Raw genomic sequence first — 27,386 nt, forward strand, 5'->3', positions numbered from 1 at the left:
GAGGGCCTGTTTTTTATGGACACTGTACAGTGAGGGTCTGTTTTCCATGGACACTGTACAATGAGGGCCTGTTTTCTATGGACACTATACAGTGAGGGCCTGTTTTCCATGGACACTGTACAGTGAGCGCCTATTTTCCATAGACACTGTGCAGTGAGGGCCTGTTTTCTATGGATACTGTACAGTGAGAGCTTGTTTTCTATGGACACTGCATAGTAAGGGTCTGTTTTCCATGGACACTGTACAGTGAGGGCCTGTTTTCCATTGACACTGTACAGTGAGGGCCTGGTTTCTATGGACACTGTACAGTGAGGGCCTGTTTTCCATTGACACTGTACAGTGAGGGCTTGTTTTCCATGGACACTGTACAGTGACGGTCTGATTTCTATGGACACTTTACAGTGAGGGCCTCTTTTCCATGGACACTTTACAGTGAGGGCCTGTTTTCTATGGATAGTGTACAGTGATGCCCTCTTTTACATGGACACTTTACAGTGAGGGCCTGTTTTCCATTGACACTGTACAGTGAGGGCCTGTTTTCCATGGACACTTTACAGTGAGGGCCTGTTTTCCATTCACACTGGACAGTGAGGCCCTGTTTTCCATAGAGACTGTACAGTGAGGGCCTGTTTTCCATGGACACTTTACAGTGAGGGCCTCTTTTCCATGGACACTTTACAGTGAGTGCCTCTTTTCCATGGACACTTTACAGTGAGGGCCTCTTTTCCATGGACACTGTACAGTGAGGGCCTCTTTTCCATGGACACATTACAGTGAGGGCCTGTTTTCCATGGACACTTTACAGTGAGGGCCTCTTTTCCATGGACACTTTACAGTGAGTGCCTCTTTTCCATGGACACTGTACAGTGAGGGCCTCTTTTCCATGGACACTTTACAGTGAGGGTCTGTTTTCTATGGATAGTGTACAGTGAGGGCCTCTTTTCCATGGAAACTGTACAGTGAGGGCCTGTTTTCCATTGACACTGTACAGTGAGGGCCTGTTTTCCATGGAGACTGTACAGTGAGGGCCTGTTTTCCATGGATACTTTACAGTGAGGGCCTCTTTTCCATGGACACTTTACAGTGAGGGCCTCTTTTCCATGGACACTTTACAGTGAGGGTCTGTTTTCTATGGATAGTGTACAGTGAGGACCTGTTTTCCATTGACACTGTACAGTGAGGGCCTGTTTTCCATAGAGACTGGACAGTGAGGGCCTGTTTTCCATTGACACTGTACAGTGAGGGCCTGTTTTCCATAGAGACTGTACAGTGAGGGCCTCTTTTCCATGGAAATTTTACAGCGAGGGCCAGTTTTCCATTGACACTGTACAGTGAGGGCCTGTTTTCCATTGACACTTTACAGTGAGGGCCTGTTTTGCATTGACACTGTACAGTGAGGGCCTGTTTTCCATACAGACTGTACAGTGAGGGCCTCTTTTCCATGGACACTTTAAAGTGAGGGCCTCTTTTCCATGGACACTTTACAGTGAGGGCCTGTTTTCCATAGAGACTCTACAGTGAGGGCCTGTTTTCTATGGATAGTGTACAGTGAGGCCCTCTTTTACATGGACACTTTACAGTGAGGGCCTCTTTTCCATGGACACTTTACAGTGAGTGCCTCTTTTCCATGGACACTGTATAGTGAGGGCCTATTTTCCATAGACACTGTACAGTGAGGGCCTATTTTACATGGACACTGTATAGTGAGGGCCTGTTTTCCATAGACACTGTGCAGTGAGGGCCTGTTTTCTATGGACACTGTACAGTGAGGGCTGTTTTCTATCGACACTATACAGTGAGGGCCTGTTTTCCATGTCCACTGTATAGTGAGGGCCTGTTTTCTATGGACACTGTACAGTGAGGCCTGGTTTCTATGGACACTGTACAGTGAGGGCCTGTTTTCCATGTCCACTGTATAGTGAGGGCCTGTTTTCCATAGACACTATACAGTGAGGTCCTGTTTTCCGTGGACACTGTATAGTGAGGGCCTGTTTTCCATAGACACTGAACAGTGAGGGCCTGTTTTCTATGGACACTGTACAGTGAGGGCCTGTTTTCTATTGATATTGTACAGTGAGGGCCTGTTTTCCATGGACACTGTACAGTGAGGGCTCGTTTTCCACAGACACTGTACAGTGAGGGCCTGTTTTCCATGGACACTTTACAGTGAGGGCCTCTTTTCCATTGACACTGTACAGTGAGGGCCTGTTTTCTTTGGACACTGTGTAGTGAGGGCCTGTTTGCTATGGACACTGTACAGTGAGTGTCTGTTTTCCATGGACACTGTACAGTAAGGACCTGTTTCCCATTGACACTGTGCAGTGAGGGCCTGTTTTCTATCGACACTATACAGTGTGGGCCTGGTTTCTATGGACACTGTACAGTGAGGGCCTGTTTTCCATTGACACTGTACAGTGAGGGCCTGTTTTCCATGGACACTGTACAGTGAGGGTCTGTTTTCCATGGACACTGTACAGTGAGGGCCTATTTTCCATGGACACTGTGCAGTGAGGGCCTGATTTCTACAGACACTGTACAGTGAGGGCCTATTTTCTATGGATACTGTTCAGTGAGAGCTTGTTTTCTATGGACACTGCATAGTGAGGGCCTGTTTTTTATGGACACTGTACAGTGAGGGTCTGTTTTCCATGGACACTGTACAATGAGGGCCTGTTTTCTATGGACACTATACAGTGAGGGCCTGTTTTCCATGGACACTGTACAGTGAGCGCCTATTTTCCATAGGCACTGTGCAGTGAGGGCCTGTATTCTATGGATACTGTACAGTGAGAGCTTGTTTTCTATGGACACTGCATAGTAAGGGTCTGTTTTCCATGGACACTGTACAGTGAGGGCCTGTTTTCCATTGACACTGTACAGTGAGGGCCTGGTTTCTATGGACACTGTACAGTGAGGGCCTGTTTTCCATTGACACTGTACAGTGAGGGCTTGTTTTCCATGGACACTGTACAGTGACGGTCTGATTTCTATGGACACTTTACAGTGAGGGCCTCTTTTCCATGGACACTTTACAGTGAGGGCCTGTTGTCTATGGATAGTGTACAGTGATGCCCTCTTTTACATGGACACTTTACAGTGAGGGCCTGTTTTCCATTGACACTGTACAGTGAGGGCCTGTTTTCCATGGACACTTTACAGTGAGGGCCTGTTTTCCATTCACACTGGCCAGTGAGGGCCTGTTTTCCATAGAGACTGTACAGTGAGGGCCTGTTTTCCATGGACACTTTACAGTGAGGGCCTCTTTTCCATGGACACTTTACAGTGAGGGCCTCTTTTCCATGGACACTGTACAGTGAGGGCCTCTTTTCCATGGACACATTACAGTGAGGGCCTGTTTTCCATGGACAATTTACAGTGAGGGCCTCTTTTCCATGGACACTTTACAGTGAGTGCCTCTTTTCCATGGACACTTTACAGTGAGGGCCTGTTTTCTATGGATAGTGTACAGTGATGCCCTCTTTTACATGGACACTTTACAGTGAGGGCCTGTTTTCCATTGACACTGTACAGTGAGGGCCTGTTTTCCATCGACACTTTACAGTGAGGGCCTGTTTTCCATTCACACTGGACAGTGAGGGCCTGTTTTCCATAGAGACTGTACAGTGAGGGCCTGTTTTCCATGGACACTTTACAGTGAGGGCCTCTTTTCCATGGACACTTTACAGTGAGTGCCTCTTTTCCATGGACACTTTACAGTGAGGGCCTCTTTTCCATGGACACTGTACAGTGAGGGCCTCTTTTCCATGGACACATTACAGTGAGGGCCTGTTTTCCATGGACACTTTACAGTGAGGGCCTCTTTTCCATGGACACTTTACAGTGAGTGCCTCTTTTCCATGGACACTGTACAGTGAGGGCCTCTTTTCCATGGACACTTTACAGTGAGGGTCTGTTTTCTATGGATAGTGTACAGTGAGGGCCTCTTTTCCATGGAAACTGTACAGTGAGGGCCTGTTTTCCATTGACACTGTACAGTGAGGGCCTGTTTTCCATGGAGACTGTACAGTGAGGGCCTGTTTTCCATGGATACTTTACAGTGAGGGCCTCTTTTCCATGGACACTTTACAGTGAGGGCCTCTTTTCCATGGACACTTTACAGTGAGGGTCTGTTTTCTATGGATAGTGTACAGTGAGGACCTGTTTTCCATTGACACTGTACAGTGAGGGCCTGTTTTCCATAGAGACTGGACAGTGAGGGCCTGTTTTCCATTGACACTGTACAGTGAGGGCCTGTTTTCCATAGAGACTGTACAGTGAGGGCCTCTTTTCCATGGAAATTTTACAGTGAGGGCCAGTTTTCCATTGACACTGTACAGTGAGGGCCTGTTTTCCATTGACACTTTACAGTGAGGGCCTGTTTTGCATTGACACTGTACAGTGAGGGCCTGTTTTCCATACAGACTGTACAGTGAGGGCCTCTTTTCCATGGACACTTTAAAGTGAGGGCCTCTTTTCCATGGACACTTTACAGTGAGGGCCTGTTTTCCATAGAGACTCTACAGTGAGGGCCTGTTTTCTATGGATAGTGTACAGTGAGGCCCTCTTTTACATGGACACTTTACAGTGAGGGCCTCTTTTCCATGGACACTTTACAGTGAGTGCCTCTTTTCCATGGACACTGTATAGTGAGGGCCTATTTTCCATAGACACTGTACAGTGAGGGCCTATTTTACATGGACACTGTATAGTGAGGGCCTGTTTTCCATAGACACTGTGCAGTGAGGGCCTGTTTTCTATGGACACTGTACAGTGAGGGCTGTTTTCTATCGACACTATACAGTGAGGGCCTGTTTTCCATGTCCACTGTATAGTGAGGGCCTGTTTTCTATGGACACTGTACAGTGAGGCCTGGTTTCTATGGACACTGTACAGTGAGGGCCTGTTTTCCATGTCCACTGTATAGTGAGGGCCTGTTTTCCATAGACACTATACAGTGAGGTCCTGTTTTCCGTGGACACTGTATAGTGAGGGCCTGTTTTCCATAGACACTGAACAGTGAGGGCCTGTTTTCTATGGACACTGTACAGTGAGGGCCTGTTTTCTATTGATATTGTACAGTGAGGGCCTGTTTTCCATGGACACTGTACAGTGAGGGCTCGTTTTCCACAGACACTGTACAGTGAGGGCCTGTTTTCCATGGACACTTTACAGTGAGGGCCTCTTTTCCATTGACACTGTACAGTGAGGGCCTGTTTTCTTTGGACACTGTGTAGTGAGGGCCTGTTTGCTATGGACACTGTACAGTGAGTGTCTGTTTTCCATGGACACTGTACAGTAAGGACCTGTTTCCCATTGACACTGTGCAGTGAGGGCCTGTTTTCTATCGACACTATACAGTGTGGGCCTGGTTTCTATGGACACTGTACAGTGAGGGCCTGTTTTCCATTGACACTGTACAGTGAGGGCCTGTTTTCCATGGACACTGTACAGTGAGGGTCTGTTTTCCATGGACACTGTACAGTGAGGGCCTATTTTCCATGGACACTGTGCAGTGAGGGCCTGATTTCTACAGACACTGTACAGTGAGGGCCTATTTTCTATGGATACTGTTCAGTGAGAGCTTGTTTTCTATGGACACTGCATAGTGAGGGCCTGTTTTTTATGGACACTGTACAGTGAGGGTCTGTTTTCCATGGACACTGTACAATGAGGGCCTGTTTTCTATGGACACTATACAGTGAGGGCCTGTTTTCCATGGACACTGTACAGTGAGCGCCTATTTTCCATAGGCACTGTGCAGTGAGGGCCTGTATTCTATGGATACTGTACAGTGAGAGCTTGTTTTCTATGGACACTGCATAGTAAGGGTCTGTTTTCCATGGACACTGTACAGTGAGGGCCTGTTTTCCATTGACACTGTACAGTGAGGGCCTGGTTTCTATGGACACTGTACAGTGAGGGCCTGTTTTCCATTGACACTGTACAGTGAGGGCTTGTTTTCCATGGACACTGTACAGTGACGGTCTGATTTCTATGGACACTTTACAGTGAGGGCCTCTTTTCCATGGACACTTTACAGTGAGGGCCTGTTGTCTATGGATAGTGTACAGTGATGCCCTCTTTTACATGGACACTTTACAGTGAGGGCCTGTTTTCCATTGACACTGTACAGTGAGGGCCTGTTTTCCATGGACACTTTACAGTGAGGGCCTGTTTTCCATTCACACTGGCCAGTGAGGGCCTGTTTTCCATAGAGACTGTACAGTGAGGGCCTGTTTTCCATGGACACTTTACAGTGAGGGCCTCTTTTCCATGGACACTTTACAGTGAGGGCCTCTTTTCCATGGACACTGTACAGTGAGGGCCTCTTTTCCATGGACACATTACAGTGAGGGCCTGTTTTCCATGGACACTTTACAGTGAGGGCCTCTTTTCCATGGACACTTTACAGTGAGTGCCTCTTTTCCATGGACACTTTACAGTGAGGGCCTGTTTTCTATGGATAGTGTACAGTGATGCCTTCTTTTACATGGACACTTTACAGTGAGGGCCTGTTTTCCATTGACACTGTACAGTGAGGGCCTGTTTTCCATGGACACTTTACAGTGAGGGCCTGTTTTCCATTCACACTGGACAGTGAGGGCCTGTTTTCCATAGAGACTGTACAGTGAGGGCCTGTTTTCCATGGACACTTTACAGTGAGGGCCTCCTTTCCATGGACACTTTACAGTGAGGGCCTCTTTTCCATGGACACTTTACAGTGAGGGCCTCTTTTCCATGGACACTGTACAGTGAGGGCCTCTTTTCCATGGACACATTACAGTGAGGGCCTGTTTTCCATGGACACTTTACAGTGAGGGCCTCTTTTCCATGGACACTTTACAGTGAGTGCCTCTTTTCCATGGACACTGTACAGTGAGGGCCTCTTTTCCATGGACACTTTACAGTGAGGGTCTGTTTTCTATGGATAGTGTACAGTGAGGGCCTCTTTTCCATGGAAACTGTACAGTGAGGGCCTGTTTTCCATTGACACTGTACAGTGAGGGCCTGTTTTCCATGGAGACTGTACAGTGAGGGCCTGTTTTCCATGGACACTTTACAGTGAGGGCCTGTTTTCCATGGACACTTTACAGTGAGTGCCTCTTTTCCATGGACACTGTAAAGTGAGGGCCTCTTTTCCATGGACACTTTACAGTGAGGGTCTGTTTTCTATGGATAGTGTACAGTGAGGGCCTCTTTTCCATGGAAACTGTACAGTGAGGGCCTGTTTTCCATTGACACTGTACAGTGAGGGCCTGTTTTCCATGGAGACTGTACAGTGAGGGCCTGTTTTCCATTGACACTGTACAGTGAGGGCCTGTTTTCCATTGACACTGTACAGTGAGGGCCTGTTTTCCATGGAGACTGTACAGTGAGGGCCTCTTATCCATGGAAACTTTACAGTGAGGGCCTGTTTTCCATTGACACTGCACAGTGAGGGCCTGTTTTCCATGGACACTTTACAGTGAGGGCCTGTTTTGCATTGACACTGTACAGTGAGGGCCTGTTTTCCATAGAGACTGTACAGTGAGGGCCTCTTTTCCATGGACACTTTACAGTGAGGGCCTCTTTTCCATGGACACTTTACAGTGAGGGCCTGTTTTCCATAGAGACTGTACAGTGAGGGCCTGTTTTCTATGGATAGTGTACAGTGAGGCCCTCTTTTCCATGGACACTTTACAGTGAGGGCCTCTTTTCCATGGACACTTTACAGTGAGGGCCTCTTTTCCATGGACACTTTACAGTGAGGGCCTGTTTTCCATTGACACTGTACAGTGATGGCCTGTTTTCTATGGATAGTGTACAGTGAGGCCCTCTTTTACATGGACACTTTACAGTGAGGGCCTGTTTTCCATAGAGACTGTACAGTGAGGGCCTGTTTTCCATGGACACTGTACAGTGAGGGCCTGTTTTCCATGGACACTTTACAGTGAGGGCCTGTTTTCCATTGACACTGTACAGTGAGGCCTGGTTTCTATGGACACTGTACAGTGAGGGCCTGTTTTCCATGTCCACTGTATAGTGAGGGACTGTTTTCCATAGACACTGTACAGTGAGGTCCTGTTTTCCGTGGACACTGTATAGTGAGGGCCTGTTTTCCATAGACACTGAACAGTGAGGGCCTGTTTTCTATGGACACTGTACAGTGAGGGCCTGTTTTCTATTGATATTGTACAGTGAGGGCCTGTTTTCCATGGACACTGTACAGTGAGGGCTCGTTTTCCACAGACACTGTACAGTGAGGGCCTGTTTTCCATGGACACTTTACAGTGAGGGCCTGTTTTCCATTGACACTGTACAGTGAGGGCCTGTTTTCTTTGGACACTGTGTAGTGAGGGCCTGTTTGCTATGGACACTGTAAAGTGAGGGTCTGTTTTCCATGGACACTGTACAGTAAGGACCTGTTTCCCATTGACACTGTGCAGTGAGGGCCTGTTTTCTATCGACACTATACAGTGAGGGCCTGGTTTCTATGGACACTGTACAGTGAGGGCCTGTTTTCCATTGACACTGTACAGTGAGGGCCTGTTTTCCATGGACACTGTACAGTGAGGGTCTGTTTTCCATGGACACTGTACAGTGAGGGCCTATTTTCCATGGACACTGTGCAGTGAGGGCCTGATTTCTACAGACACTGTACAGTGAGGGCCTATTTTCTATGGATACTGTTCAGTGAGAGCTTGTTTTCTATGGACACTGCATAGTGAGGGCCTGTTTTTTATGGACACTGTACAGTGAGGGTCTGTTTTCCATGGACACTGTACAATGAGGGCCTGTTTTCTATGGACACTATACAGTGAGGGCCTGTTTTCCATGGACACTGTACAGTGAGCGCCTATTTTCCATAGACACTGTGCAGTGAGGGCCTGTTTTCTATGGATACTGTACAGTGAGAGCTTGTTTTCTATGGACACTGCATAGTAAGGGTCTGTTTTCCATGGACACTGTACAGTGAGGGCCTGTTTTCCATTGACACTGTACAGTGAGGGCCTGGTTTCTATGGACACTGTACAGTGAGGGCCTGTTTTCCATTGACACTGTACAGTGAGGGCTTGTTTTCCATGGACACTGTACAGTGACGGTCTGATTTCTATGGACACTTTACAGTGAGGGCCTCTTTTCCATGGACACTTTACAGTGAGGGCCTATTTTCTATGGATAGTGTACAGTGATGCCCTCTTTTACATGGACACTTTACAGTGAGGGCCTGTTTTCCATTGACACTGTACAGTGAGGGCCTGTTTTCCATGGACACTTTACAGTGAGGGCCTCTTTTCCATGGACACTGTACAGTGAGGGCCTCTTTTCCATGGACACATTACAGTGAGGGCCTGTTTTCCATGGACACTTTACAGTGAGGGCCTCTTTTCCATGGACACTTTACAGTGAGTGCCTCTTTTCCATGGACACTGTACAGTGAGGGCCTCTTTTCCATGGACACTTTACAGTGAGGGTCTGTTTTCTATGGATAGTGTACAGTGAGGGCCTCTTTTCCATGGAAACTGTACAGTGAGGGCCTGTTTTCCATTGACACTGTACAGTGAGGGCCTGTTTTCCATGGAGACTGTACAGTGAGGGCCTGTTTTCCATGGACACTTTACAGTGAGGGCCTCTTTTCCATGGACACTTTACAGTGAGGGCCTCTTTTCCATGGACACTTTACAGTGAGGGTCTGTTTTCTATGGATAGTGTACAGTGAGGACCTGTTTTCCATTGACACTGTACAGTGAGGGCCTGTTTTCCATAGAGACTGGACAGTGAGGGCCTGTTTTCCATTGACACTGTACAGTGAGAGCCTGTTTTCCATAGAGACTGTACAGTGAGGGCCTCTTTTCCATGGAAATTTTACAGTGAGGGCCAGTTTTCCATTGACACTGTACAGTGAGGGCCTGTTTTCCATTGACACTGTACAGTGAGGGCCTGTTTTCCATGGAGACTGTACAGTGAGGGCCTGTTTTCCATGGACACTTTACAGTGAGGGCCTCTTTTCCATGGACACTTTACAGTGAGGGCCTCTTTTCCATGGACACTTTACAGTGAGGGTCTGTTTTCTATGGATAGTGTACAGTGAGGACCTGTTTTCCATTGACACTGTACAGTGAGGGCCTGTTTTCCATAGAGACTGGACAGTGAGGGCCTGTTTTCCATTGACACTGTACAGTGAGAGCCTGTTTTCCATAGAGACTGTACAGTGAGGGCCTCTTTTCCATGGAAATTTTACAGTGAGGGCCAGTTTTCCATTGACACTGTACAGTGAGGGCCTGTTTTCCATTGACACTGTACAGTGAGGGCCTGTTTTCCATGGAGACTGTACAGTGAGGGCCTCTTATCCATGGAAACTTTACAGTGAGGGCCTGTTTTCCATTGACACTGCACAGTGAGGACCTGTTTTGCATTGACACTGTACAGTGAGGGCCTGTTTTCCATAGAGACTGTACAGTGAGGGCCTCTTTTCCATGGACACTTTACAGTGAGGGCCTCTTTTCCATGGACACTTTACAGTGAGGGCCTCTTTTCCATGGACACTTTACAGGAGGGCCTCTTTTCCATGGACACTTTACAGTGAGGGCCTGTTTTCCATGGACACTTTACAGTGAGGGCCTGTTTTCCATTGACACTGTACAGTGAGGGCCTGTTTTCTATGGACACTGTACAGTGAGGGCCTGTTTTCCATGGACACTTTACAGTGAGGGCCTGTTTTCCATTGACACTGTACACTGAGGGCCTGTTTTCTATGGATAGTGTACAGTGAGGCCCTCTTTTACATGGACACTTTACAGTGAGGGCCTGTTTTCCATGGACACTTTACTGTGAGGGCCTGTTTTCCATTGACACTGTACAGTGAGGGCCTGTTTTCCATGGACACTTTACAGTGAGGGCCTCTTTTCCATGGACACTTTACAGTGAGGCCCTCTTTTACATGGACACTTTACAGTGAGGGCCTGTTTTCCATTGACACTGTACAGTGAGGGCCTGTTTTCCATGGACACTTCACAGTGAGGGCCTGTTTTCCATGGACACTTTACAGTGAGGGCCTCTTTTCCATGGACACTTTACAGTGAGGGCTTCTTTTCCATGGACACTTTACAGTGAGGGCCTCTTTTCCATGGACACTTTACAGTGAGGGTCTGTTTTCTATGGATAGTGTACAGTGAGGGCCTGTTTTCCATTGACACTGTACAGTGAGGGCCTGTTTTCCATGGACACTTTACAGTGAGGGCCTCTTTTCCATGGACACTTTACAGTGAGGGCCTGTTTTCCATGGACACTTTACAGTGAGGGCCTCTTTTACATGGACACTTGACAGTGAGGCCCTCTTTTACATGGACACTTTACAGTGAGGGCCTGTTTTCCATTGACACTGTACAGTGAGGGCCTGTTTTCCATGGACACTTTACAGTGAGGGCCTCTTTTCCATGGACACTTTACAGTGAGGGCCTCTTTTCCATGGACACTTTCCAGTGAGGGCATCTTTTCCATGGACACTTTACAGTGAGGGCCTGTTTTCCATTGACGCTGTACAGTGAGGGCATATTTTCCATGGACACTTTACAGTGAGGGCCTGTTTTCCATGGAGTCTGTACAGTGAAGGCCTGTTTTCCATGGAGACTGTACAGTGAGGGCCTGTTTTCCATAGAGACTGTACAGTGAGGGCCTGTTTTCCATGGAGACTGGACAGTGAGGGCCTGTTTTCCATAGAGACTGTACAGTGAGGGCCTCTTTTCTATGGATAGTGTACAGTGAGGCCCTCTTTTACATGGACACTTTACAGTGAGGGCCTGTTTTCCATGGACACTTTACTGTGAGGGCCTGTTTTCCATTGACACTGTACAGTGAGGGCCTGTTTTCCATGGACACTTTACAGTGAGGGCCTCTTTTCCATGGACACTTTACAGTGAGGCCCTCTTTTACATGGACACTTTACAGTGAGGGCCTGTTTTCCATTGACACTGTACAGTGAGGGCCTGTTTTCCATGGACACTTCACAGTGAGGGCCTGTTTTCCATGGACACTTTACAGTGAGGGCCTCTTTTCCATGGACACTTTACAGTGAGGGCTTCTTTTCCATGGACACTTTACAGTGAGGGCCTCTTTTCCATGAACACTTTACAGTGAGGGTCTGTTTTCCATAGAGACTGTACAGTGAGGGCCTGTTTTCCATGGACACTTTACAGTGAGGGCCTGTTTTCCATGGAGTCTGTACAGTGAGGTCCTCTTTTCCATGGACGCTTTACAGTGAGGGCATATTTTCCATGGACACTGTGCAGTGAGGGCCTCTTTTCCATGGACACTTTACAGTGAGGGCCTGTTTTCCATGGACACTTTACAGTGAGGGCCTCTTTTCCATGGACACTTTACAGTGAGGGCCTCTTTTCCATGGACACTTTCCAGTGAGGGCATCTTTTCCATGGACACTTTACAGTGAGGGCCTGTTTTCCATTGACGCTGTACAGTGAGGGCATATTTTCCATGGACACTTTACAGTGAGGGCCTGTTTTCCATGGAGTCTGTACAGTGAAGGCCTGTTTTCCATGGAGACTGTACAGTGAGGGCCTGTTTTCCATAGAGACTGTACAGTGAGGGCCTGTTTTCCATGGAGACTGGACAGTGAGGGCCTGTTTTCCATAGAGACTGTACAGTGAGGGCCTCTTTTCTATGGATAGTGTACAGTGAGGCCCTCTTTTACATGGACACTTTACAGTGAGGGCCTGTTTTCCATGGACACTTTACTGTGAGGGCCTGTTTTCCATTGACACTGTACAGTGAGGGCCTGTTTTCCATGGACACTTTACAGTGAGGGCCTCTTTTCCATGGACACTTTACAGTGAGGCCCTCTTTTACATGGACACTTTACAGTGAGGGCCTGTTTTCCATTGACACTGTACAGTGAGGGCCTGTTTTCCATGGACACTTCACAGTGAGGGCCTGTTTTCCATGGACACTTTACAGTGAGGGCCTCTTTTCCATGGACACTTTACAGTGAGGGCTTCTTTTCCATGGACACTTTACAGTGAGGGCCTCTTTTCCATGAACACTTTACAGTGAGGGTCTGTTTTCCATAGAGACTGTACAGTGAGGGCCTGTTTTCCATGGACACTTTACAGTGAGGGCCTGTTTTCCATGGAGTCTGTACAGTGAGGTCCTCTTTTCCATGGACGCTTTACAGTGAGGGCATATTTTCCATGGACACTGTGCAGTGAGGGCCTCTTTTCCATGGACACTTTACAGTGAGGGCCTCTTTTCCATGGACACTTTACAGTGAGGGCCTGTTTTCCATGGAGTCTGTACAGTGAAGGCCTGTTTTCCATGGAGACTGTACAGTGAGGGTCTGTTTTCCATGGAGACTGTACAGTGAGGGCCTGTCTTCCATGGAGTCTGTACAGTGAAGGCCTGTTTTCCATGGAGACTGTACAGTGAGGGCCTCTTTTCCATGGACACTGTACAGTGAGGGCCTCTTTTCCATGGACACTTTACAGTGAGGGCCTCTTTTCCATGGACACTTTACAGTGAGGGCCTCTTTTCCATAGACACTTTACAGTGAGGGCCTGTTTTCCATGGACACTTTACAGTGAGGGCCTGTTTTCCATGGAGTCTGTACAGTGAAGGCCTGTTTTCCATGGAGACTGTACAGTGAGGGCCTCTTTTCCATGGACACTGTACAGTGAGGGCCTGTTTTCCATAGAGACTGTACAGTGAGGGCCTGTTTTCCATGGAGACTGTACAGTGAGGGCCTGTTTTCCATGGACACTTTACAGTGAGAGCCTGTTTTCCATGGAGACTGTACAGTGAGGGCCTGTTTTCCATGGACACTTTACAGTGAGGGCCTGTTTTCCATGGAGACTGTACAGTGAGAGCCTGTTTTCCATGGAGACTGTACAAGTACGGCTTGTTATCCATGGAGACTGTACAGTGAGGGCCTGTTTTCCATGGAGACTGTACAGTGAGGGTTTGTTTTCCATAGAGACTGTACAGTGAGGGCCTGTTTTCCATGGAGACTGTACAGTGAGGGCTTGTTTTCCATGGAGACTGTACAGTGAGGGCCTGTTTTCCATTGACACTGTACAGTGAGGGTCTGTTTTCCATAGAGACTGTACAGTGAGGGCCTGTTTTCCATGGAGACTGTACAGTGAGGGCCTGGTTTCCATGGAGACTGTACAGTGAGGGCCTGTTTTCCATGGAGACTGTACAAGTAGGGCCTGTTATCCACGGACAGTTATTCAGCTCTGGATTCTCACCCGTTTCTCCATCTTGTGCAGCTGCTTCTTGCTGCTCTTCAGTGCCCCCATCTCAGCCTCATCCAGGCTTTGCTGCAAGTCTCTGGCCGTCAGCTCCAAGTTTTTTTTGGCCAGCTCTAGACTCAAGTTGATTTCCTGTTCCTTCTTCAGCTTCTCTGTCAGTGCCGTAACCTGAACAATGAGAAACACTTGCACTCAACTCTCGTTGAACTAGCCATCTCACTCACACAGAATGTTGTCTGAGGGTGGGAGGCTGAGACACTGAGTTGTCCCAGCCCCCATGATGATGGAGGTGGGATGGGTGGGAGTGCCGGGAAAATAGGGGTGGCTGCGTCAGGACGGCTCCCTCTCGCATTCCTGCCTCCAGGGAAGTTTCTGAGGGTGGCCTGGGCAGTGGATCACTTGGCACTGCATGGAGTCGGGCAGTGAATTTAAATAGTTAAGGCCCCGATTAGAGGCAAATTTGAAGCCTCAATGGCATTTTACCGCTGGCGGAGTAGCCCCCCTCCCCCCCCCAAACACGTGGGGAGAGGCCTCCACCTCCATGGAGGTGGCCTCCTTGCAGCAGGGTGCGGTTTCATCGGAGCCAGAGATCCCATCCCCAAACGAGGCAAGGCATCCCCCGTGGCCCCAACCATCCAACTGGAGGGCTTTCCGCTCCGTTCTGAGGGTCCTGCTGCCTTTACCCCCTCTAAAATGCTTAATTATTTTTGTGCCGCCATTTTGAGGAAGCCTCACGGTTCCTGACCTCCTCTCCTGGTGACATCACCGAGGCTGGAGAGCTGCCAGATGTGTGATTGGGCCGGCAGCATCAGCAGCCCATTCACTGTCCGTAATTGGACGGCATGCGGGCATGCAGCTAATTAGGAGGCTGCCTCTGGGAAAATGGCTCTGCCGATACAGAACAAAGAACAGTACAGCACAGGAACAGGCCATTCGGCCCTCCAAGCCTGCGCCGATCTTCATGCCTGCCTAAACTAAAACCTTCTTTACTTCCAGGGACCGTATCCCTCTATTCCCATCCTATTCATGTATTTGTCAAGATGCCTCTTAAACGTCGCTATCGTACCTGCTTCCACCACCTCCCCCGGCAGCAAGTTCCAGGCACTCACCACCCTCTGTGTAAAGAACTTGCCTCGCACATCCCCTCTAAACTTTGCCCCTTGCACCTTAAACCTATGTCCCCTAGTAACTGACTCTTCCACCATGGGAAAAAGCTTCTGACTATCCACTCTGTCCATGCCGCTCATAACTTTGTAAACCTCTATCATGTCGCCTCTCCACCTCCGTCGTTCCAGTGAAAACAATCCGGGTTTATCCAACCTCTCCTCATAGCTAATGCCCTCCAGACCAGGCAACATCCTGGTTAATAGGGTGGTGAAAAATGTATATGGGACACTTACCTTTATCAATTGAGGCATAGATTACAAAAGCAGGGAGGTTATGTTGGAGTTGTATAGAACTTTGGTAAGGCCACAGCTGGAGTACTGTGTGCAATTCTGGTTGCCACATTATAGGAAGGATCTGACTGCATTGGAGGTGCAGAGAGGTTGGGTAGGCTTGGGTTGTTTTCACTGGAGCAGAGAAGACTGAGGGGTGACCTGATCGAGGTGTACAAGATTATGAGGGGCATGGACAGGGTGGATAGGGAGCAGCTGTTCCCCTTAGTTGAAGGGTCAGTTATGAGGAGTCACAAGTTTAAGGTGAGGGGCGGGAGGTTTAAGGGGGATTTGAGGAAGAACTTTTTTACCCAGAGGGTGGTGACGGTCTGGAATACACTGCCTGGGAGGGTGGTAGAGGCGGGTTGCCTCACATCCTTTAAAAAGTACCTGGATGAGCACTTGGCACGTCATAACATTCAAGGCTATGGGCTAAGTGCTGGCAAATGGGATTAGGTAGATAGGTCAGGTGTCTTTAATGCATCAGTGCAGACTCGATGGGCCGAAGGGCCTCTTCTGCACTGTGTTTTTCTGTGATTCTGTGTACCCTCTCCAAAGCCTCCACATCCTTCTGGTAGTGTGGCGACCAGAATTGCACGCAATATTCCAAGTTGGCCTAACTAACGTTCTGTACAGCTGCAACATGACTTGCCAATTTTTATACTCTATGCCCCGACCGATGAAAGCAAGCATGCCGTATGCCTTCTTGACTACCTTATCCACCTGCGTTGCCACTTTCAGTGATCTGTGGACCTGTACACCCAGATCTCTCTGCCTATCAATACTCTTAAGGGTTCTGCCATTTACTGTGAACTTCCCAGCTGTATTAGACCTTCCAAAATGCATTACCTCACATTTGTCCGGATTAAACTCCATCGAAGTCGAAGAGACTTAGCAGTTGGCAGGAAAAAAGCGCAAGGGGAGAGCCAACTGTGTAACAGCCCCGACAAATTTTTCTGCAGCATCTGTGGAAGAGTCTGTCACTCTAGAATTGGCCTTTCTCGCCACTCCAGGCGCTGCTTCACAAACCACTGACCACCTCCAGGCGCTTACCCATTGTCTCTCGAGACAAGGAGGCCAAAGAAGAAACTCCATCTGCGATTTCTCCGCCCAAGTCTCCAACCGATCTATATTCTGCTGTATCCTCTGACAATCCTCATCATTATCCGCAACTCCACCAACCTTTGTGTTGTCCACAATAATACTAATCAGACCAGCTACATTTTCCTCCAAACCATTTATATATACTACAAACAGCAAAGGTCCCAGCACTGATCCCTGCGGAACACCACTATTCACAGCCCTCCATTCAGAAAAGCATCCTTCCACTGCTACCCTCTGTCTTCTATGACCGAGCCAGTTCTGTATCCATCTTGCCAGCTCCCCTCTGATCCCATGTGACTTCACCTTTTGTACCAGTCTGCTATGAGGGACCTTGTCAAAGGCTGTACTAAAGTCCATATAGACAACATCCACTGCCCTTCCTTCATCAATCATCTTGGTCACTTCCTCAAAAAACTCAATCGAATTAGTAAGACACGACCTCCCCTTCACAAAACCATGCTGTCTCTTGCTAATAAGTCCATTTGTTTCCAAATGGGAATAAATCCTGTCCCGAAGAATCCTCTCTAATAGTTTCCCTACCACTGACGGAAGGCTCACCTGCCTATAATTTCCTGGATTATCCTTGCTACCCTTCTTAAACAAAGGAACAACATTGGCTATTCTCCAGTCCCCTGGGACCTCACCTGTAGCCAATGAGGATGCAAAGATTTCTGTCAAGGCCCCAACAATTTCCTCCCTTGCCTCCCTCAGTATTCTCGGGTAGATCCCATCAGGCCCTGGGGACTTATCTACCTTAATGTTTTTCAAGACGCCCAACACCACCTCCTTTTTGATATTGACATGACGCAGATTATCTACACTCCCTTCCCTCGACTCATCATCTACCAAGTCCGGTAAGTGCGGCCTCAGGATGCTCATTTGGTCCAGACATTGGGGGGGGCCCCGAAGCCTGTGGTAAAACCCCAGCCCGTTGTGTTTTCAGCAGTGATTGTTACTGCTGACATCTTCCACCGGACAGTAACAACCACTTGGCACATTTCCTGCATGTATTAAACCATCAAAGCAACACAGGGAGAATGGGTGGGAGGGGGGCGTTATTTTCCCGCTCCAGAGCATTTCTGTGGGACTCCAGAGATTCAACATTTCTACAAGTGCAGCGAAAACAACTCTCTGAATAGTGGTTACACAAAACTGAAATCTCCTTTTAATTTAATTCAGATGCAGATGGTGGAATGAAGCTGTGGAGCAGGGGATGGTACAAGGGACTAGGGTCAGTGCATTCAGGAAGAGTGTAATTTATTAAGAGAAGAACGTTGTGTTTACCTCACTCTTGACCTTCCTGCAGTTTTCTGCTTCTGCCCTGAATTCCTGCACCAATTTCTCAACTTGTTGGTTCAGTTCCTCAATGTCAGATTCATACTTTTTCTTCTGGTTGAGAAGGCTGATGTTCTGTGTGTGGAAAGGAGAGAGATTTGCATTCATATAGCAGCGTTTACAACCTCAGGATGTCCCAAAGTACTTTCCAACCTATCTGTTAAAGTCTGGTCACTGTTGTAATGCAGCATCTAATTGGTGCACAGCAAGATCCCACAAACAACAATGAGATAACCAGATAATCTTTTCTAATGATATTGATTGAGGGATAAATGCCAGCCAGCACACTGGGGATAATGCCTCTGCTCTTCTGCCTATAGTGGAATGGGATCTTTTACACACACCTGTAGGAACAGATGGGGACATGGTTTCATGTCTCACGTGGAAGGGGGGGACCTGTAACTCCCTCAGTACTGGACTGGAGGGTCAGCCTACATCTTGTACTCAAGCCTCTGGAGCAGGACTCAAACCCACAGCCTCCTCCCTCAGAGCAGAGAATGTTACCACAGAGCCGCAGCTGATACTGAACAAGGAAGGCGTGGGGGTGGAGAAGGTAATTCCATTTTTCAAAGAAACTTACAAACAAATTCAAACCCAAACTGCTGATTCAAGGGCAATGCTACTCTAGACAATCTCCCATTAATCCAGATTCCATTCAGGATAATAATAAATAGGAAATTCCACGGAGTTCTTCTGACTCTGTAATTCCAGCACAAGAGCAGCAGAAATCCCGGAGAAATGGTGTATTCTCCAGGACTGCAGTCAATCTACTGCCGAAGATACAGCAGGAGTTCCGGAAAGAGCCTGTGGAAAAATTCCAAGACACATTCCTCAGTTGGGCTCCTGTGAAGACTCGGTGAGGTACATCTTCGGGAAATGTGAATAAACATTTGAAATAGAGAAAGCTACAGGTTATGGGGAGACGGTCAGATTAGTTCTGGACTGTTCCAGTGGAGAGGTCTAAAGAGGTTGGTGCCATGGGAAAGACGTGAGGGGTTGTTGATTGAGATCTGACACTGAATGTAAAAGAAGCAGAGTTTATAATCCTTTAATTTAGTGGCTGGATTGAATTTAGTATGAATAGAGGGTGGCACAGTGGCGCAGTGGTTAGCACCGCAGCCTCACAGCTCCAGCGACCCGGGTTCAGTTCTGGGTACTGCCTGTGTGGAGTTTGCAAGTTCTCCCTGTGACCGTGTGGGTTTCCGCCGGGTGCTCCGGTCTCCTCCCACAGCCAAGGACTTGCAGGTTGAGAGGTAAATTGGCTGTTGTAAATTGCCCCCAAATGTAGGTAGGTGGTAGGAGAATGGTGGGGATGTGGTGGAGAATATGGGGTTAATGTAGGATTAGTATAAATGGGTGGTTGTTGGTCAGCACAGACTCAGTGGACTCAGTGGGCCAAAGGGCCTGTTTCAGTGCTGTATCTCTAAATAAGAAATAAATAAGAGATTAGGAAAACATTAAAAAGTGATTTCCAAGCAACAGCAGGTCATCTGCATTCAAAGGGAACACAGGTCATGAAATGGCGACAACACATCTGCCCAAATTCCCTGATCCACATTCCCGTTAGTCATTTGCTTCTTCCTGAGATCTCGGGAGTGACAAAATTCCAATTTGTTTTTTAGTCTATTCCAGTGTTGCCCACTTACACAGGTGCATTGCATACCCAAAGGCAGTTACAGTCCTGACCACTTAATGCTTTACACCTTGACCTCGAGGCCAATGGAATACCTGAGAGAGAATCAGCTCCGATCTCTCTCTACTGTCCTGCAGTTCCTGCTCCGCCATTTTACTGTTTCGTTCTGCGGTTTCCAGAGCGTTGCGTAGCGTTTCGAGCTCAGAACTCAGCATGGCCCCACGTCGGTTGGACACACTCAAACTTTCTTTCAGTTCCTCGTTCTGCTGAGCACTAGACTCAAGCTCAGCCTGTAATACCTGAACAGATGGGAAAGAATCAAACAGTGAGAGTGGTTAAACACGGGTACGGGTGATGTGTCATACAGTGAATGTAATTCACTGACCAAAGTCAGTGGGTTTCACACTTCTCAATCCCATTGGATGAAATGATTTCTCCACATTTGTTCCAGAGTGAAACATTCTAATTATATTGTTAAAAATCTTAATTCATATTTCATGGCTCAAATGAGCTGAAAGTGTTTGTTGTCATTACTCCTATATTGCTAAATAATATCTTATAAATTATAATTCATAGAATGACACACCACTGAAGAAGGCCATTAGGCCCATCCTGCCTGTACTAGCTCTTTGAAAGACCTCGCCAATTAGAATCATTCATGATCGGTTGATTTCCACAGAATCTACAGCTCAGAAACAGGCCAATCGGCTCTACTGTGTCTATACTGGTGTTTATACTGGACACAAACCTCCTCCCATACCTGTTCATCTAACACTCTCAGTATATTCCTCCATTCCCCTCTCCCTCATGTGTCAGAAACCACGAAATGAGCAGTTGGAGCAGTGAGGAGACACCGGGAAAAATGTGATGTGACAGTAACGGACACACACGGGGTGAGTGTGAGTGTGAGGAGACAGTAACAGACACACACGAGGTGAGTGTGAAGTGACAGTAACACAGACATAAGGTGAGAGTGACAGTAACAGACACACACGAGGTGAGTGTGAAGTGACAGTAACACAGACACGTGGTGAATGTGAGGAGACAGTAACGGACACACACGGGGTGAGTGTGAGGTGACAGTAACGGACACACACGGGGTGAGTGTGAGTAGACAGTAACGGACACACACGGGGTGAGTGTGAGGTGACAGTAACGGACACACACGGGGTGAGTGTCAGGTGACAGTCACGGACACACACGGGGTGAGGGTGAGGTGACAGTAACGGACACACACGGGGTGAGTGTGAGGTGACAGTAACGGACACACACGGGGTGAGTGTGAGTAGACAGTAACGGACACACACGGGGTGAGTGTGAGGTGACAGTAACGGACACACACGGGGTGAGTGTCAGGTGACAGTCACGGACACACACGGGGTGAGGGTGAGGTGACAGTAACGGACACACACGGGGTGAGTGTCAGGTGACAGTAACGGACACACACGGGGTGAGTGTGAGTAGACAGTAACGGACACACACGGGGTGAGTGTGAGGTGACAGTAACGGACACACACGGGGTGAGTGTCAGGTGACAGTCACGGACACACACGGGGTGAGGGTGAGGTGACAGTCACGGACACACACGGGGTGAGGGTGAGGTGACAGTAACACAGACACGTGGTGAGTGTGAAGTGACAGTAACAGACACACACGGGGTGAGTGTGAGGTGACAGTAACACAGACACGTGGTGAATGTGAGGAGACAGTAACGGACACACACGGGGTGAGTGTGAGGTGACAGTAACAGACACACTCGAGGTGAGTGTGAGGTGACAGTAACACAGACACGTGGTGAGTGTGAAGTGACAGTAACAGACACACACGGGGTGAGTGTGAGGTGACAGTAACACAGACACGTGGTGAGTGTGAGGAGACAGTAACGGACACACACGGGGTGAGTGTGAGGTGACAGTAACAGACACACACGAGGTGAGTGTGAAGTGACAGTAACAGACACACTCGAGGTGAGTGTGAGGTGACAGTAACACAGACACGTGGTGAGTGTGAAGTGACAGTAACAGACACACACGGGGTGAGTGTGAGGTGACAGTAACACAGACACGTGGTGAATGTGAGGAGACAGTAACGGACACACACGGGGTGAGTGTGAGGTGACAGTAACGGACACACACGGGGTGAGTGTAAGGTGACAGTCACGGACACACACGGGGTGAGGGTGAGGTGACAGTAACGGACACACACGGGGTGAGTGTGAGGTGACAGTAACGGACACACACGGGGTGAGTGTGAGGTGACAGTAACGGACACACACGGGGTGAGTGTAAGGTGACAGTCACGGACACACACGGGGTGAGGGTGAGGTGACAGTAACGGACTCACATGGGGTGAGTGTGAGGTGACAGTAACGGACACACACGGGGTGAGTGTAAGGTGACAGTAACGGACACACACGGGGTGAGTGTAAGGTGACAGTCACGGACACACACGGGGTGAGGGTGAGGTGACAGTAACGGACACACACGGGGTGAGTGTGAGGTGACAGTAACGGACACACACGGGGTGAGTGTGAGGTGACTGGAAATGTTTGGAAGGAATGGAACCTCACTTTTGTTTGTGAGATTAAGTTGCGAATGGCCCTCTGAGCCTCACTGGCTCGTCGAATCGCTTGGCTCATTTGCTGCTCCATCTCATTCAGGTCATTCTCCATTTTCTTCTGGATTCGGAGAGCGTCGGTTTTGCTCCTCATTTCCCTCTCCAGGTCTGTTTGCAGGATGTCTATGGTGCGCTGCTGGTTCCGTCTGAAAGGACACCATTTAGATTGAGTTGAGTAGAGATAGGGTGGGTGAGGGGATCATGTTAACCTACCTCGTTGGGTGGGTAATCCGCGAGATCGGCTAGTATGCTGAATTTGCATCCCATTGGATATTACCAGCGGAGAGTGGAATCAGGTGCAGTATAAAACCAGGATTGCACCTGATCCCATGGATTTCCCGACAGGCGGATTGAGTTAAAATTGCCCTCACAGTGGCCAGGAAAATCCTCAGAGCTGCTCCCAATCCATTGCCGTAACGTCACCGGAACCACCCCCGCACCCTCCATTTATACACATAACCAGGGCTTCTGTTGTGCTTCTGGTGAAATTGCATGATACGGAGAAAAGGCAGGGATTAGGAATTAAAAGGATAGGGTAGCAAAGTAAAAGAGCAGATTCAATGGGCTGAATGGCCTAATCCTCTTCCCATGAACAATAGAACGGTCAGAAATTCACAGGTGGCCCCAATCTGTGTACCTGCATCAATCTGTGTACCTGCACCAACCTAGGTATCTGCACCAATCTGGGGACCTGCACCAATCTGGGTACCTGCATCAACCTGGGTACCTGCACTAATCTGGGTACCGGTACATTCCCCAATCTGGGTACCTGCACTAATCTGTGTACCTGCATCAACCTGGGTACTGGTACATTCCCCAATCTGGGTACCTGCACCAATCTGTGTACCTGCACTAATCTGGGTACCGGTACATTCCCCAATCTGTGTACCTGCACTAATCTGTGTACCTGCATCAACCTGGGTACTGGTACATTCCCCAATCTGGGTACCTGCACCAATCTGTGTACCTGCACTAATCTGGGTACCGGTACATTCCCCAATCTGTGTACCTGCACTAATCTGTGTACCTGCATCAACCTGGGTACTGGTACATTCCCCAATCTGGGTACCTGCACCAATCTGTGTACCTGCACTAATCTGTGTACCTGCATCAACCTGGGTATCTGCACCAATCTGGGGATCTGCACCAATCTGGGGATCTGCACCAATCTGGGTACCTGCATCGACCTGGGTACCGGTACATTCCCCAATCTGGGTACATGCATAAACCTGTGTACCTGCACTAATCTGTGTACCTGCATCAACCTGTGTACCTGCATCAACCTGGGTACCGGTAAATTCCCCAATCTGTGTACCTGCACCAATCTGTGTACCTGCACCAACCTGGGTACCGGTACATTCCCCATCCTGTGTACCTGCACCAATCTGTGTACCTGCACCATAGAGTCATAGAGTTATACAGCACAGAAACAGGCCCTTCGGCCCATCGTGTCTGTGCCGGCCATCAAGCACCTAACTATTCTAATCCCATTTTCCAGCACTTGGCCCGTAGTCTAGTATGCTATGGCGTTTCAAGTGCTCATCTAAATATTTTTTAAATGTTGTGAGGGTACCTGCCTCTACCACCTCTTCAGGTAGTGTATTCCAGATTCCAAACACCGTCTCGGTGAAAATATTTTTCCTCAAATGCCCTCTAAACCTCCTAACCCTTACCTTAAATCTATGCCCCCTGGTTATTGATCCCTCCGCGAAGGGAAAAAGTTTCTTCCTATTTAACCTATCAATGCCCCTCATAATTTTGTATACCTCAATCATGTCCCCCCTCAGCCTTCTCTAAGGAAAACAACCCTAGCCTTTTCTCTCTTCAGTCTCTCTTCATAGCTGAAATGCTCCAGCCCAGGCAACATCCTGGTGAATCTCCTCTGCATCCTCTCCAGTGCAATCACATCCTTCCTATAGTGTGGTGCCCAGAACTGTACACATTACTCCAGCTGTGGCCTAACTAGTGTTTTATACAGCTCCATCATAACCTTCATGCTCTTATATTCTATGCCTTGGCTAATAAAGGCAGGTATCCCAGATGCCTTCCTAACCACCTTATCTACCTGTGCTGCGCCTTCAGTGATCTATGGACAAGCACCCCAAGGTCCCTCTGACCCTCTGTACTTCCTAGGGTCCTACCATTCATTGTATATTCCCTTGCCTTGTTATTCCTCCCAAAATGCATCACCTCACACTTCTCAGGATTAAATGTCATTTGCCACTGCTCTGCCCATCTTACCAGCTCATCTATATCGTCCTGTAATCTAAGGCTTTCCTCCTCACTATTTACACCACCACCAATTTTCGTGTCATCTGCGAACTTACTGTTCATACCTCCTATAACCACATTTAAATCATTAATGTACACTACAAACAGTAAGGGTCCCAACACCGATCCCTGTGGTACACCACTGGTTACAGGCTTCCAACTGCAAAAAACAGGCCTTGACCATCACCCTCTGCCTCCTGTCACTAAGCCAATTTTGGATCCAATTTTCCAAATTGCCCTGGATCCCATGGGCTCTAACCTTCTTAACCAATCTCCCATGTGGGGCCTTATCAAAAACCTTACTGAAGTCCATGTAGACCACATCAACTGCTTTACCCTCATCTACACATCCAGTCACTGCCTTGAAAAATTCAATCAAGTTTGTTAGACATGATCTCCGCCTGACAAAGCCATGCTGACTATCCCTGATTAATCCCTGCCTCTCCAAATGGAGATTAATCTTAACCCTCAGAACTTTTTCCAATACTTTCCCAACCACTGATGTTAGACTCACCGGCCTGTAATTAGCTGGTCTATCCTTGCTACCCTTCTTGAATAATGGTACCACATTCGCTGTCCTCCAATCCTCTGGTACCTCTCCTGTGGCCAGAGAGGATTTGAAAATTTGTGTCAGAGCCCCTGCTATCTCCTCCCTTGCCTCACATAACAGCCTGGGATACATCTCATCTGGACCTGGGGTTTTATCCACTTTTAAGCCTGCTAAAACAGCCAATACTTCCTCCCTTTCAATGCTAATATGTTCAAGTATATCACAATCCCCCTCCCTGATCTCTACACCTACATCGTCCTTCTCCATAGTGAACACAGATGAAAATTAATCATTTAAAACCTCACCTATGTCCTCCGGCTCCACACACAGATTGCCACTTTGGTCCCTAATGGGCCCTACTCTTTCCCTGGTTATCCTCTTGCCCTTAATATACTTAAAAAACGCCTTGGGATTTTCCTTTATCTTGCCCGCCAGTGTTTTGTCATGTCCCCTCTTCGCTCTCCTAATTACTTTTTTAAGTACCCCCCTACACTTTCTATACACCTCTAGGGCCTCCGCTGTTTTCAGCGCTCTGAATCTGCCATAAGCCTTCTTTTTTGCCTGATCCAATCCTCTATATCCCTTGACATCCAGGGTTCCCTGGACTAGTTGGTCCTACCCTTCACCTTAACGGGTACCTGTTGGCCCTGAACTCTCACTATTTCCTTTTTGAATAACTCCCACTGGTCTGATGTAGACTTTCCTACAAGTAGCTGCTCCCAGTCTACTTTGGCCAGATCCTGCTTTTTCAAATTGAAATCGGCCTTCCCCCAATTCAGTACCTTTATTTCTGGCCTGTCTTTGTCCTTTTCCATAACTACCTTAAATCTTACAGAGTCATGGTCACTATCCCCAAAATGCTCCCCCACTGACACTTCTACCACTTGTCCGGCTTCATTCCCTAGGATTAGGTCCAGTATGGCCCCTTTTCTTGTAGGACTTTCTGCGTACTGGCTCAAAAAGCTCTCCTGTATGCATTTTAAGAATTCCGTCCCCTTTAAGCCTTTTGCACTAAGACTATCCCAGTTGATATTGGGGAAGTTGAAATCCACTACTATTATTACCCTATTATTTTTACACCTCTCTGAGATTTGACTACATATCTGCTCCTCTATCCCTGACTGTTTTGAGGCCTGTAGTACACTCACCAATCTGGGTATATTCCCCAATCTGGTGCATGGTCATTTACAGCTTCGAAGGATGACATTTGGCTCATCGTGTCTATGCCAGCTCACCACTCCCCCGCTCGATCCCTGTACCCTTGCAAGTCTGTTTTCTTTAAGTGCTCATCCAATTTCCTTTTGAAGTCATTGATTGTCTCTGCTTCCACCACACTTGTGGGCAGCGAGTTCCAGGTCATTACCACCCACTGACTAAAAAAGTTCTTCCACACATTCCCCTTACATCTCTTGCCCAAAACTTTCAATCTGTGTCCCCTAGTCCTTGTACCATCAGTTAATGGGAACAGGCTTTTCTTGTCTAATTTATCTAAATCTGTCATAATCTTGTAAGTCTCTGTTAAATCTCCCCTCCAATCTCCTTTGCTCCAGGGAGAACAACCCCAGCTTTTCCAACCTAACTTTGTAACTAAAATCCTCCATCCCTGGAACCATTCTGGTAAATCTCCTCTACACCCTCTTAGGGACCCTCGCATCCTTCCTAAAGTGTGGTGACCAGAACTGGACGTAAAAATCCACTTGGGGCCTAACCAACATGTACCAGTCTGTGTACATGCACCAGTCTGTGTACATGCGCCAGTCTGTGTACATGCGCCAGTCTGTGTACATGCACCAGTCTGTGTACATGCGCCAATTTGCATACTGTACGAGTTGAACTGCAATTTTGAAAAGGGATCAGGAAAGTGTTTAGGGCTATTTTCACTGAACAGTGCTTTCCTACCTGGTAGGAACACACCTCTCTTGAAGGGATAGACCCTTGCTAGTGTACAGTTGTACGGGTACCACTCACTGCAGTACCTTGTTAGATTGGCTATTCTTCGTGTTCACACATGCAGAGCTGGAATGGGCAGGTTATATAACCCTGGGAGAGGTTCCATGGCTGATCCAGTGTATATGGAGTACAGCAGGAGTTACTGACTGCTCATCGGGAGTTCTCACTGTCTAGGCTGACCTGGCCACTCGAGGAAGGTGCCAGAGGGTGACCCCAGTGAAACTCAGCCGAGTCTTGTGATGGTTCAGCTG

General features: G+C 48.0%; 1 protein-coding gene across 1 annotated transcript in view; it reads right to left on the bottom strand.

Annotated features, from left to right (window-relative positions):
- Positions 1 to 27,386, bottom strand: part of LOC137350994 (myosin-7B-like) — a 237,743-nt gene that overhangs the window by 43,734 nt on the left and 166,623 nt on the right. Inside the window, exons 35-38 of the mRNA XM_068015735.1 lie at positions 22,318 to 22,510; positions 19,844 to 20,047; positions 18,065 to 18,190; positions 14,238 to 14,408 (exon numbers count right to left, since the gene is read on the bottom strand). Coding sequence (XP_067871836.1) covers positions 14,238 to 14,408; positions 18,065 to 18,190; positions 19,844 to 20,047; positions 22,318 to 22,510 — 694 coding nt within the window. The remainder of the gene's footprint in view (positions 1 to 14,237; positions 14,409 to 18,064; positions 18,191 to 19,843; positions 20,048 to 22,317; positions 22,511 to 27,386) is intronic.

The sequence above is a fragment of the Heterodontus francisci genome, chromosome 2 (assembly GCF_036365525.1).
Source record: "Heterodontus francisci isolate sHetFra1 chromosome 2, sHetFra1.hap1, whole genome shotgun sequence".
Classification (NCBI taxonomy): Eukaryota; Metazoa; Chordata; class Chondrichthyes; order Heterodontiformes; family Heterodontidae; genus Heterodontus; species Heterodontus francisci.